At 45.2% G+C, this 14,993-nt stretch overlaps 1 protein-coding gene across 6 annotated transcripts in view; it reads right to left on the bottom strand.

Annotated features, from left to right (window-relative positions):
* pkp4 (plakophilin 4) overlaps positions 1 to 14,993 on the bottom strand; it is a 95,334-nt gene that overhangs the window by 37,787 nt on the left and 42,554 nt on the right. For all 6 annotated transcript variants that reach the window (XM_034232423.1, XM_034232421.1, XM_034232422.1 and 3 more), the window contains one exon: positions 3,306 to 3,340. In XM_034232423.1, the coding sequence (XP_034088314.1) occupies positions 3,306 to 3,340 (35 nt within the window). The remainder of the gene's footprint in view (positions 1 to 3,305; positions 3,341 to 14,993) is intronic.

The following is a 14,993-nucleotide window of genomic DNA, read 5'->3' as shown; positions in this document are numbered from 1 at the left end:
ATGTGGAGATATAATTGCCATCGGCAAGAGAGACAGGCAGGTGTCTTTGTTAACGTGTCTTCTTCTCAATGTGGTACCAATTAGGCGCATTCACACCGCAGTACTTTTCCCACAAAGGTTCATGAGAACTCTTTAGTTCTCATGAACTAAGTACAGATCGCGTTCACACCGGAATAAGTCCCTGGGGGAGGATTAGGCAAATGAAGCCGCTGACGTCACTTCTTCTTCTTCTGCTTTGGGTTTACTGGCAGGCCGCAAACCACTTCACAGCGTATACTGCCGCCCAAAGTCCCCGGCCGGAAGTCCCCGGAGTTGGGGACTGGCTTCACTCTGAAGGCTTCTACTGAAGCCTTCAGAGTAAATCGCCATAACGCCGACACCTCCTCATCTCCACCGCTCCCACGTTTTATTTTGTGTTGCCATAAGTTAGTCTCTCTGCTTTTCTGCGCTGGGCTAATGCTAATAATGCTAATGCGAGGATAATAAAATGGCGGCTTCACAAAACTTTTTGGGAGTTTTACGGGGCGTGGTTTGCAATCCGCCCAGCCAAATAGGAACCTTTTTCTCCCACGAAAGTCACCTCATCCACACCAACGGTGTTTCGGGGCCGAAAAGGGGGTGAAAAGGTTCTCATGAACTAATTTTACTTCCGGCTCTTTTTGGTGTGAACGCAACATTTCGGAACTATATCGGAACAGGGACCTGCACAGACATTTGGAGGGGCTATTGCTCTAAACTAGAAAAAGGGCCTCCCCCCGAAAACGTAAGAACTCTCTTTTTTTATAAATGCGGACAATTCTGTTTTAATGTAGTTTGACCATTGTAACTGCTGTGCCTTAAATAAACTCACTAATTAATGAAACCAGTTCAATACGCATTATTCTTATTCTTATCATTCTTTATGAGCGCAGTAACGGTAAGGTATCTAATTACTTATTTATTTAGTAGAGATGGTCAAACTAAAGTAGAGACATGGCAGAAATCCTACAACGAAGCGGGACAGTGAAGTGTTCTCCTGTGAGAGGGCGATCAAGAAAAGAGAGCGAGCGGTGAGGGAGTTTACGGAGCAGATGAAAAGACACAGAAAGACAGAAGCACAATAACAAGTATATTTAGGTGGTTTTTTGTAAATAACCGACGGTGTCAAGAGGAAGTAAAGTCCCCTGGTTTGTCCTATACTCTAACTGTCATGAGAAAACTCAAAATCAATTTAAGCATATTTAAAAAACGGGAACATTTCCGGGGACAGATTGACCCGAGGATTGGCCACCAAAGCCAGGCAGGCACATGATCACCATAGCCATATGAGGCCGGACCGGACTCTGAGGGCTTCCCTTTGCTTTCCAGCTGTCAGATTGTAAACAAAGTCACGTGACTGGGGGCAGATGACAGCGCTGACAAGGTGTGTTTGCAGCGAGAATCTACAATACTAATTGTGGGCTTATCATGTTCGGCCACAACAGAAAAAAAGACTTTCGCTCTCCGGTCAGCCAAAAAGTGCAAAAGGGCCGTTGCCCGGGCAACATTAGCCCGTACCTGTGCACGTCCCTGTATCGGAACTAAAGTGGGAAAAGTACTGGGGTGTGAACGCGCCTTTTGTAATCACATGTCAGGCAGTATCAGAACTAGTAATGATTGGTTTCCCTTTCTTGGAATTAGTTATGTTGTGGCTTGTAAATATACATTTATAATTGAAATTTAACAACATAATCTCCACAAAACCTTAAGTTTAATTTTGGTAAGAATTTAAACCTACTAATGGCTCTTTAAAATATTTTAGTCACTAGACATGCCTTTAAAAGATCCAGATCTTTTTCGGACATGCTGACATGTTAATCTGTCAGGATATTGGAAATGTGAATGTCCAAGAGACAAAAGAGAAGAAACAGAAAGCTTTCATTCTGGGGTGTTTGTCTTCTACCCTCAGTGGACATGAGGTGTGACTGCATTGACATTTCCTGGGGCTAAAAGCCTTGTTTCCACAGTAACACCACTCAAACTCTCGGACAGTGGAAACATACGGTAGCTCATTAGGCCAATAGGCCTCAAAGACTAACGCGGTCCATTGGTGTCTGTGTCACACATTTAGTCTTTAATTGATTTAGATTGGAAAATGTACATTACCACATCTGACTATCATTTATCATCTACACTATAATTAGAAATCAATACGAAGCAAAACAGTGATTGTGATTATTCCCCGGCTCTGTTCAAACACTAATGAAATGCATTCAATAAGGAAATGGAGAATGGGCAGCAAATGAAAAAACTGTGTATTAATATTCCCAGTGCATGTGTTCAACTATAACCCCCCATAGGCTGTTCTGACGGGATCGACAATGAAAGATTAATGACCATTGCAGACAAACTCCAAGTTACTCTCTGCAATTAATAAGCCATGAAATACATTAGTACATTAAATTCATTATCTGGTCTCTGCTGAAGATCCTTCAAGGATGTGGACTAAACAAACAGAGAGCAAAGGGGCCAGGGAGAGATCCACATTACTGCTGGGGCGGTGTAATTGAGCAGAAATAGTTTGGATAAATATTAAAACAAGAATAGGCCTTAGGCTATCCATAATGGTACGCTTGGCTGAAATGCCTCATGTAATGATTATTAAGGAAACACACACACACACTTAACTTAACCCATACGAATAATTTAAATGCATACAACAGTTAATCCCTACTCATTTTAATGAGTGTGATTCTAAACAGAACTGTCTAGTATACATTAATACCTCCGAAAAGCTGTAATCAAGGTCAAACAGGAACAGACATTATTGACTACTTTGTACATTTAAGCTAGCTTAATACACATTATAAAGAACGCTTGATTGATATCCACATCAACAAGTTTCATGACCGTGACATTGTAGGTGGCTTTGTGACCCCATTATGTTCTCCCCATTATAAGAGAACATGAAATGACTGACAAATGCTACATCCTGCGTATTTCTCAGGTTACTAATGAGTATAGTGAAAACAACATTTTATGTTAATGCGTTATATACACATGGTTAAAATAGATGTTAAAAACACGACTTTGAACAGTCTTCCAACCCTTATTTAAATCTTGGTTATAGAAGATAATGCTGAAGTAATGCTAGTCATGTTTTAATGTATTTATGAGTATTTTGTTAAACTCCTCATGGACTGCATTTGACATTTGGCCAAGAAGGGTAAACTGGCACATTGACAGTATTGTTTATTAATGTGCACTGTAACTGTGAACTATTAAAATAAATGTAAGTTGTTGAAGATGGATAGTTATTAAAAAACATAGTGTTTGAGTTGACATACCTGCAGCTCTCCAAGGCAGGGACTTCTCAGACGAGCTGTATGGGGGAAAAGAGGAGATGAAAAAGTGAATAAATGCTCTACAAACCAAAGACACCACAGTGAATGACATGAGTGAAATCAACTGGAAGAGGCACCTTTCAGCATCATGTACCCTTTCCTTTGGCTTTTCACAACATGGTTACAGATGGTAATCATCGTGTTTGAAATAAAAAATGCTAAGAGCAGATTTCATGTTTACAACTCAGATGTGAAGTCCATTCCTATCATCTGTGTTTATCGAGACCTAAATGTGCCTTTGGTGACAGCGGGTGAGGGCACATCAACATGGGAAAAAAAAGCTTGAATGTGACTGGAAGCTGTTTTCCCCCCTGCAGCTTTAATAAACATGCTAAGCCAAAAAGTACAAAAAGCCAGGGGATGGAATACATTCTGATGGCAGCTAAAACTGAGCCTAGACAAGTGAGGTTTCTAGACTATATCAGAAGTGATCATATAGTACGTTTTACCACTCTCAATGTACAAGCTTATAGTATCCCTGCATCCAAAACCATAGCCTTGAAGTGCAAGCATTTATTCCAGCACAGAGGAAATATTAGAGAGGGGGAAATAATGGTCAAGTCAGTCTGTGGCCACAACACTGAGCAGCGAAACCAGAAAGGATCTAATGACATTGTGTGGGTGATAGATGAAGAATCAACGTGGGTCAGTGGATAAAGGCTCATATTTAATAGCAAGCTCAGAGCGGAAAAGCATCTGACCAAGTATTCAATAGTAGACTATGGCACAAATCCATTCGCTCCATTCCAATGTTTCATAGGCCTTTGGCCAAAGGCATTTATTCCTGATAGAAGGAAAACTATAGGTTACTTACGTAACCCCAGTTCTCATTCATAACACTCCGTTCGATGTCTCACTATGGGATGCGCCTCATCGCGGAGCAAACAGAAGCATCAATCTCATTACGCCAATCCTGATTGGCTGGTGATCTTGACGTCAGCGTCAGGGAATTCACCCCCTATACGTAGCTTGCGCCACGACGCATGCGTCATTCAAAATAAGCACCTCTTCTCGCTTCATCATAGCAAGGAGGGCCGTCTGGTGAGACATCTCACTTCATGTTACTCTGAGAACTGGGGTTACGTAAGTAACCTATAGTTCTCATTCATAACACTCCGTTCGATGTCTCACTATGGGAAATTGTAGCTCCCGTATTGTCAGACGAGCTTATCTCGAAAATCACCAAACCAACCAGAACTTAACAGGTAGAGCTCTGACTCAACCAGGTGCCCAGCACTGCTTGAGTCACACTGGGAGCAGAACGTCCAGCCTGTTAAGAGGCGGACAAAAGTGAGCGGCGAGGACCAGCTCGCCGCTGCACCAATGTCTTGGATGGGAGACATCCTGGACAGAGTCCAGGATGCAGCCAGACCCTGAGTCGAAAGAGCTCGCGGACCCGAGGGTGCCTGCGAACTCTGACTCGTATGAGCCCCAAAGCAATTGCTTCCACAAACCAGTGGGAGAGCCGTTGCTTAGTAACAGGCTTGCCCTTATAAGGGTTAGCCCAGGACACAAGGGGTTGGTCATTATGACGAAGCACCCTTGATCTGTCCCTGTACGTGCGTAAAGCACGGGCTGGACACGGCAAATCCGGCCGCTGTTCCCCGGAGGAATACAGTGGCGGGGAGGATGCCTCAATGTCAAATGTGGTACCTGAACCAACCGCCTTAAGATAAAAGCAGGGTTGGGCTTCAACCACACTCTGTTTGCCCTGGGGCGAACTGAGTGCATGAAGACTGTACAGATAGTGCATGAGTGCCACTGGCTCGCTTGGCAGCTGCCAGGGTCAGCTTCATGTCACACTGTATTCAGATTGTACCACTCACGGGCCAGGCCCATAGAGCCAAGCGCTCTGGGTGTGGGTGAAAGATCGCCCCCCCCGCTTGGGACAGTATGTCCCTGCGTAGTGGGAGCTGCCATGGCTGCCCGCACAGCAGCTGATATAGTTTGCGCGCCAGTGTGTGTAACTGGAGAGAACGCAAACCCCCTTGGCGGTTAATATACGATATTGTGGTCGTATTGTCTGTCCTCACAAGGACGTGATGTCCCCTGAAGAAAGGCAGAAAGCGTTTTAGGGTGAGAAACACCGCTAAAAGCTCCAGGTAATTTATGTGCGCCCGCTGGAGGTCTCTGCTCCAGAGACCCCTCACCGGGCGACCTTCATAAATACCTCCCCAACCTGTCAGACATGCGTCCGTGGTGACCACTTTCCGTGAAAGGACAGCACCCATAGGCACACCTCGTACTAGAAAAGTCGGGTGCAGCCAGTGGCGCAGTGCCATTGCGCATTTCACAGTAACCATAACTCTCCGCGCGCCATGGCGCGCAGGGTTTAGTTTTAGGGCGGCCACCCAGCGCTGAAACTCCCTCATGTGTAAGCGTCCCAGTCGTACGACCAGGATGGCTGACGCCATGAGCCCCAGCAATCGCAGGCATGATCTGAAGAGAACATGTTTGCGCAGCTGGAAAAGAGCGAGACAATCTCTGAAAGCTTTCACTCTTTCCGCTGACAAGCGAGCTGAAAAGGGCACCGAGTTCAGGCGTAAACCCAGGAAGAGTATAGTCTGCGCGGGGCACAACATGCTCTTCTCTGTGTTTATTATGAAACCCAGGTTGAGCAGGTGCTTTACGAGGACATTTGTCTGTGTAACAGCCTCCTGCTCCGACTGTGCGAGAAGCAACCAGTCGTCCAGGTAGGTCGCCAGGCGAATACCCTGTTGTCTTAACGGGGCTATCGCGGCTTCCGTACATCGCACAAACACCCTTGGACTGAGAGACAGACCGAAGGGGAGTACTCTGTATTCATAACAGATCCCCTGAAATGCGAATCTCAGATATTTCCTGTGTGGGTAATATACTGGGATGTGAAAATACGCATCTTTCAGGTCGACTGATGTAAACCAGTCGTCTTGTCGCACGAGCCGCAGCAGAGATGTGTGAGTGAGCATTCTGAACTTATATCTTTTTAGATATTTGTTCAGAGCCCTCAAATCAAGTATTGGCCGAATTCCGTTCCCTCCCCGTTTGGGAACGAGGAAGTACTTGGAATAGAAGCCACCCTGACTCTGCTCGGCGGGTACAATAGATATAGCCCTCTTTTCTAGGAGAGAGAGAATCTCTCTCTCCAGAATATGGGCTGACTCTCCTCGGGCCTGCGAATGCAGAATGCCCGAGAAGCGAGGGGGGATGACAGCGAATTGGAGTCTGTAGCCCCGTGTTACTGTCTTGAAAACCCAAGCAGATGATGTGAGCATCTTCCACTGCATGCTCCTTAGAGCCAGTGGAGATGTCACGTCTCTTCCCCTCTTGAGTCTCTATTTGTTGTGTTATGGGGCCCTCTAGTGTCTGAACACAGTGGTGCCCCTTTTCGACAATCCCCACCGACACTGCGCATGCGCATGACGGTGGTGCCTTCACAACCCCAGCCGGCACTGCGCATGCGCGTGGCGGTGGTGCCTTTAAAGCCCCAGCCGGCACTGCGCATGCGCGTGACGGTGGTGCCTTCACAGACCCATCTGTAATCCGCCTTTTGAGAGATGCCGTAGCTGCTCTCAGAAGGGGAACAGTTGACGGGCTGTTTATTGGTTTTATTGTTTTTCTTATAATTTTTTTGAGCTGCGCCCTCGGCCTGAAGCCTGGATGCGTCAGCGGCAAAATTTGTATAACAGAAAAATCAACAAATGTGTGACATGTGTTTGTGCGGACTTGAGGATGGTGTTGAGGCATCTCTCGAGGCGGCGGGAACACATTTAGAGCTGGGGAACCGTGGACTTCCAGCTCTGTCACAGAGGGGAGAAGGAGGGGCTGTCACGCCGCTCGCTTCTTCTTCCTCGACTGCTGGCCGAAATTCTGGGTTGGCTGCGCCTGAGCTGCAGCCGGAACCGGAGATTTTCTAGGCCAGCTCGCCCTCGTCTCCAGCCTGGGCTGGGGACTCGGGGCGGGCTGCGACCTCTGCGTATTCGGTGTTTTAAACCGAGCAGGGTTCGAGGCAGCTTGGGCGAAGGACTGCTGCTGCGAAGGACTGCTGCTGCGAAGGCAGCGGCTAGACCCTTCGAGGGAGGCAGAGGTGGAGTGCCTCGTCCTCCTTCTTTTTCGACTCACACCTCCTTTGCATGGAAGCAAGAGCGGACCCGAAAATTCCCTCGGGAACGATGGGCATATCCAGCACATCCTCCTTTTCCCGGTCTGGGAGGTTGGTGAGGTTGAGCCATCTCGCTCTTTCCTGCACCACCATGATCCCCATTGCCTTGCCCGTGGCCTGGACGGCGCAGCGTTGGACACCAAGACAAATGTCCGTGACCGCTGCCATCTCGTCCAGAGTGGCTGCCCCCGGGTTACCCGACAGGTCCTCGCAGAGCTCCGCTTGGTAAGCGGTTAGCAGCGAGGACACATTCAGGGCCCTGGCGGACAACGCTGCGGCTTTGTAGGACCGTTCAGTCATTGTCGACTGAAATCGGTCCGACTTTGCTGGCAGCGTGGGGTTCCAGCTTGGTGACGGGCCCATCCTCGGTAGGAGGTGGGCCGCTACCAGCGGTTCCATGGGCGGTATGCGGAGCAGGCCGAGCTTCTCCATTCCGTCACAGTCTAGGGAGGAGGCACCCTGGATTGGGACCTTGTTGCTGAAGGGCCGGTCTCTCCACGAGACCGACACCTCATCCAACATCTCCGGGAAGACCGGAAGGAGTTGCCTCTTTGTCCGCGCTGCTTGGGGAAAATGTTTTCCTTCGTAGCGGGACCTGGAGGTCTCCTTGGCCATTTCAGGTCACGGGATGTCGAGTCTGGCCGCGGCGCGTTTACACACGGCCTGCAGGTCCATGCTCAGACAGGGCGAAGCTGGTGTGCTATCGCCCGGGAGAGCAGCCCTCGCTCCAGGCTTTGCAGCCTGAGGGGTGACATGAAGATGTCCTCTTCATGTTCATCCGACTCGGACAGGAGGAACACCGAGGCGTCCTCTTCGTCCTCATCGTAGTCCAGCTCGAGGACATCCTCCGTGGGTGAGACCATGGTGAGGTCTAACCGGGAGCCCCAGCTCGGTAAAGCGTGGGGTCCCGTTCCCGCATGTCTTGCCGTCACCGGGTCCCGGCCTGCCAGGGCGCGGGATTCCGGTTCTGCAGCCATCGCAGATAATGAGCCCCAGACCGACACAGTGAGGGGCTCAGTCTCTGCGGCGGACGCCCCCGTGTCTTGATTGCCAAATGGCGAATCAGTGGACATGAGGGAGTCCTGTTCCAACAAGCTAGCTTGGTGTGCTAGCCGTCGGTGGAGGCTCTTTCGGGTGAAACTGGCCCGCACGAGCCGAGGTTGTCGATAGCCTCCTTGGCGTGTTCCAGCCCGAGGCAGGACGAGCAGACCTGGTGTGAGTCTGTGCCTGCTATCTTCAACCCGCAGCCGCATGACCGAGCCTCCGAGTCCCTGACTCCTCTGGTGTGAGGGGGAGAGGCGTCCATCTTGTTCGCCTCGTGGCGTGGAGAGGACCCGCTCGTAACAGGTACGTCGTTGAGAGAAAAAGTGTTACCAACCCGTCCTTAATCCGGAGAAAAAGGGACGGTGTGGGTCCTTTGTTCTCAAAGAATATTGACTGGTGTGTCAATATACTTCTAATCCTTTTCTTCTCCGTGAGAGAGAAAAAGAAAAGCGTCCTCGCTACCGTGGTGTCGGTAGTAAGGGGAAGCTAGCTAGCAACAGGTGCGTAGCTAGCTTGAGAAAAATCAAAACCTTACCTTACTTTCCGGGGAAAGAAACGGCGAGGTCGATTTTAATACTAACTGGCGTTAGTATTACCGTCTTCTTGCGAAGCAGAAGGAGTAGCCGGCGAGCGCCCGTCGACCGAAATGGTTATATTTGGGTTCAGTCTGTGGACCGTTAAGCTTGTCCGGCTACTATAGAGATGTGCTCTGAAGCGAGAAGAGGTGTTTGAATGACGCATGCGTCGTGGCACAAGCTACTTATAGGGGGTGAATTCCCTGACGCTGACATCAAGATCACCAGCCAATCAGGATTGGCGTAATGAGATTGATGCTTCTGTTTGCTCCGCGATGAGGCGCATCCCATAGTGAGACATCGAACGGAGTGTTATGAATGAGAACTACATGGAGGAACTGGTGAACCCACTACAACTGGAAGAATCCCATCCAGCTAAATATGGGAGATGGCAGTGGAAGTAATAGTTCCTGCTCTCTTCATGATAGAGAAAACAGGCTGGCTTTGGTAACCCTTTAGCTGGATTGATAGTTGATGCAAGGGGTTAGCGGAGTCCCACCATAGATACCTACAGATAAGGTTTTGATTGATAGTTCAATAGCTGATGGCATCGCAGAGATAGACGCATGAATTGTGTATAATCAGGGCGTACAATCTTTAATTATATTTCCCAGTGTAACCGGTTTTACATTTGATGACAGCCTACAGCAAAGTCGAAGAGTCTGCACACGTAACTGTTATAAGTATGGCATAACCTTTTAATGAAGAACTATAAATCCATCCTATGCCTTGAACAATCCTTAACATCAGTAACCTCACACATATTCCTGCAATCAATGTGTCAGGTTGTTTACAGTATGTCTTGAGAGTTTCTTTTCACAACTATCAGTCAGGTCACTACTATTTATGTAGGATGCGAGTTCAAGAAAACAGTGCAAGTCCCAATATGTTTTTTAAAAACCTATATTAGAATGCTCAAAGATGCTCCTCATTGTATAAATAAAACTGAAGCAAAGTCAAAATAATAACTTAAATTGTACACATAACTATAAAGCTAAGCGAAAGTGTATTTACTGAATGGTATGAATATATTTAAAAGAAAGAGTATAGTTATCCTGCAGCAAATGCATTTCATTATAATGATAATTTATAGACAAGGCTTCAGGAGAAGAGAAAGGCACATTAATAGCCACATAATGTACCTTTGAAAATACTTTCTGACCAATGTGAAGGCCATTTACTTTCTTCACAGCTATTTTCTGAAAGCCTGTTGTTACGACAGTCAGAGGCCGAGCAGGAGACCTTAGAGCAGTGTTTCAAACCGTTTCTCGTTAATATCCTCCATTTGCTCATTACTATCGTGCACCTGATGTTGCAACTGCTGCTATTTTTCCATCTAAGGTGACACTGGATGAGCTTTAAGAAACACAGCACTCAGAATTGTAATGAGCATGCAGGCAATTAAAAAGAGGAAGTTGGGCAAGTTGTGCTCCATTGAACCACGGCAGATGAAGTAAAAGAACGGCGGCCATAACAATGATGCACCATGCGTGCCGACCGGCTGGCTGGGTGGGTGGAGGAAGCGTTGGGAGATTGTAAAACTGCCAATGCTGATAAACAACAGGCCGAACCCTGACAGGATACTTTATTTCCCATCAACCCTTCTGGTCGGGGGGCGGTTGCATCTTTTAGGAGTTTTGCCAGAGGTCAAGTTTGATGACCACTCCCTCTATGCCTGTAGAAAAGAAGGTGGTGGCCAACGCTGGCGGTGTCGTGAAGTGTAACGACTCCCATTCGAGCCTTAAGCCTCTGCCGTCCTCCTGCTGAGCTATTGAGCCAAGCAGTTTGAGCTAAATGTTTAAAAGCTAATCTCCATTCACACACAAATGTCCGATGACAGCCTTTTATTTGTCCTTCTCTGGCTTTAAAAAAGGTGTGAAAAGGGTGTTGCATGTTTTCTTTATAGAGTCCCCAGGAGGTGGTGGATGGATACAGGCCCCCAGTGTGAAAAGTGGATGCGTTTACATGTAGTTTACATGTTAAAATGCGATTAGTAGTAAGTAAGAAGATTTTTGAAACATCTTGTAAGTGAGATAATGTGCTCTTCATTGGATTTGTTTATACAAAACCTTGATGACAAAAGGGTGGATTTCAGCAGGAAAGACCTGATTATTAACCCATTATTCAACCCTAACCTATGATTCTGAGAGGTTCTATGGCCTTCTGCATGCCAAAGAGTAAGTCAAATATTACTATAGTGAAGTAAATCCTTGACAATTAATAGCTTTTTGGGTTTGTATCCTAAATGTAACTGAAGAGAAGCCCTATTGATTTTCCTCTACAACTAATGAATCAATGTATAAATCAGGTTGCACAGCTTCACAGTAGGCTCTTGTGAATTTGAACATGAGGGCACAGTAGAAAGAACTAACGGTCTGCTCCTTTACAATGTCAAGCCACATCAGCACTGTCAGACCAAGTGTTGCAAATCAACTGCATCACTTAACTGGCAACCCGTGCCCTTTTCGACTGAACAGTCCCAAGAACTCTACACAGGAATTAAATCAGGCACTGCAATTTTAACACACAAAGAAAAAACAGATAAATAGTGAAGATCAAAGGGTCTCACGACAAAAAGACAGTCTACTAAGTAGCAACAATCTGCTGTTTAATGGGGATTCATGTTTGCTTCAATATGTAACGACAAGCAAACAGGACTTTGGTAATAAAATGTCCACTCTTAATCCTGCTAGCTGCAACTAGTGCTTGCTTACTGTGAGAAAATACACTGTACAGTTTGTTCAGAGCTGGTAGGTCAATCAAAAGCCTCAGCACTGCAATTACAAATTCCACTCACTCATTAAAGGACAGCACTATCCCTTAGGCAGGGACTTTTTTGGAGCTAGCTTTGGACTCTGAAACACAGACTGCCCGATTTCCCAAAATTGTTCCCGATTTATTTAAATATTTTCTTTGATGAAGCGTCTTGATAGTAATATACATTAAATCATTATAAACATAGTGGTTACAACACTCTGATGTTTTTTAATATTGTAATGATCAACTAAGATGGTTGTTATGGCTTTTGTTTTGGCCGACATTTGTTCAATATTTTCTGGTATTTAGCTTGTATGGTTCACCAATCACTCAATCATTAATGTTGTTCACCTTCCACTTATGTACCCATTCAACAAGCTGCACAAAACATGTGAAAGCTAATTTGTATTGCAATTGGCACAGACAAAAAAAGGTTCTATTAGAGGCAATCATTTCATTGAGAAAAATAAACATTGCCTGGTCCTCTAACATTTATTCTAAAATGAATCTTGATGTGCCACTCAGTTTGTTTAATGTCATTGGGGAGCGAGTGACTGCGGGACAACCAAAGGAAAGCTAAAATTAAGGTTTAAAAGGCTGTATTTCTCAAAGTGGAAATGAAAGTCAATAGCCTGGCTGTGGTATATTCAGAGAGCTGTTGTCGAGACCTTTTTTGGCAGCACTTGAAGCGGCTCTATACCTGTGCCTCTCTAAAAAGGGGAAATTGACACTCTAAACCTGAGTGCTACAATCTGCAGGTATAGGTGGGTGTTATTTGCAGGTATGCAGGCTGGAGTGACAGAATGCATTGTGAAAGGGCAAAGGGATTATTATCACAAAGTTAGAAGAGACCACAGAGCCATTACAGCCCCTATTCAGACCAAGTGTCATGTATCCAGATATAACCCAATGCTTTCATGGTCCATTTCAAGACAAATTTGTCTCACCTGACATCAAGGGACCATTTGCAAAAAAAATTGAAGGATCACTACCATTTATTTGGTGATGTGGGTCTGGGATGGTATTGAACAACAAGTTCTGGTAGTCTTGAGTCAAGTTCACACTAAAGTTTACTCTACTTAACTCTAAAGGTAGATGGCTGAACTACTCACATTAAACAACTGGCCGTCTTATAATTGAAAGTCACTTCATTACTGAGAACAAAGAGGGACAGAGTAAAATAACTTTCACCAGGAGGAATCCACATTATGTCTGGTCTCCAAAACTACATTTTGTCATGAAAAACATGCGGGAAGCAACACAGGTCAAGCTTGATGACTTTGTAGTAGTCACATACGGTCACAAAATTGCCTGTTTCCATCTGTCTAATATGTATAGCCTTTTTCTCTGGATGCAGCAAAGTTAAAAACATGTCTAGATATTTAGCCTGCTCCATATCTGGGATGAGTAACAGATAATGCTCAAGCACCGTTTTGCGTATGAAGAGCCAACACCATTTTTACTATGATCTTTTGTCAGGAAGCTATAATAACTGTCTGCAAAAAAAACATCTGTGCTAAAGTCACAAAGTGTAAACACGGCATTAGTTAGAGTACTTTGGACAATCAGTCACGGTTTCAAAATAGTGGATACTTTTTAATGAAGCAGGGAGCAAAGAAGAGGGAAGATCCTGCCAAACTGAGCCGTTATTGTAGTTTGATGACCTACCAGAGGCATGTATTTCACACCTTTTACCGTGCTGTTATTTCCATATGAAAGAGTAATCCATATTTATAACCATCCTGTGTTGAAGGGATGTTGGAAAAGAGGACAAAAGTCGCAATTTGAATAACCACTTGGGTGTACCCTAATTATTGACCATGCTTGCATTAATGTCCCAGTTAGTGAAGCAGTCCCTCAGTGTTTAGGGACACACTAACATGCATTCTTGGGCATGGACACATACAAAAAGGGTTTGATAAACTAGGTCCTTTTATGTAATCATAAACTTGTAGTTGCGACATAACATATACGACTAAAACAGTTACGCAGCAGTGGATAGGGGTCAAAACAGCACAATGCTTTGCCATTAAAACTCCTGGTCATAATGTAAGTAAATAAGCAAAAGCAGAAATAAAAAAAATATGAATAATTCTGAAAATTGCCTGAAAGCACTATCTTAAATGTCACAGTCTATTAAACTCTACTGTAATTTCCCTTGCCACTTTAAGGAATTATGTTTTCATTAGACCTAAACGATGGTCCAGATTAACTGTTTAATAAGTGAAACTGCAATTAAAAACAGTGGTGCATGAATACATGTTACAAAACATGCACATAACATTTAGTACGAATTGAATGTAAAAATACAGACATACATATTCAGATTATGTTTATCTAAATATGTTGACCTTTATGCTTCTATCCTGCAGTATTTCATTATCAGTATAGTTATTTTGCGTATGAGTTATACAGCTTTAATTAATGTATATCAACGCCATCTCCACCACATATTTCTCAAATTACATTGAGGTTAACGATCGATAATGTAAGACTAGTGTCAACCTTTCTCCACAGCGGCTCTGTGTGAAGCGCATTGAGATATTGTACGTGGTATTGAGCTGTGCAAATGAACCTGACATGAGCCACGGGGAGCGGGACAGAATGTGTGGTCACTGAGGTGTGAGCACCAGGCCGCCTCGTGTCTCAGCTGATGAAAAGGGAATGAGTTCCCAGAACAAACTCAGAGTTTAGAGCTTCACTCGTGCCACTCTGACAGCAGCGCTTCACTGAGCAAACAACACTTTATTATCATTCACATTATGTCACTGATACACACAGACTTAATATTTTGCCTACAAAGTCAGCTGTTTATGTTTTCATTTAGAGTTAACAGAAAGGTGATTTGAGTCGATTAACCATGACAATATTCTGCAAATTGAAAAAGCTAACCACCAATGACCATGATCTGCTAAGATAACATTTCAGCAATTATATGATTTTCTAAATAACAGGAAAGGAAGGGGACATTTTTTGATTTACAGTCCAGCCATATTTGAGCACATTGGAATGCTTCATCACTCTGCCATAAGGTTACACTATGGAATATGGTCACTGCTGTGAAGGATGAAAATACCATGTGTAGGATTGTAGCGCTGAGGGTGTGTGTGTGTG

The sequence above is a fragment of the Gymnodraco acuticeps genome, unplaced genomic scaffold (genome assembly GCF_902827175.1).
Source record: "Gymnodraco acuticeps unplaced genomic scaffold, fGymAcu1.1, whole genome shotgun sequence".
Taxonomy (NCBI): domain Eukaryota; kingdom Metazoa; phylum Chordata; class Actinopteri; order Perciformes; family Bathydraconidae; genus Gymnodraco; species Gymnodraco acuticeps.
The sequence above is the reverse complement of the archived record's forward strand: the minus strand, read 5'-3'. Positions and strand labels throughout refer to the sequence as shown.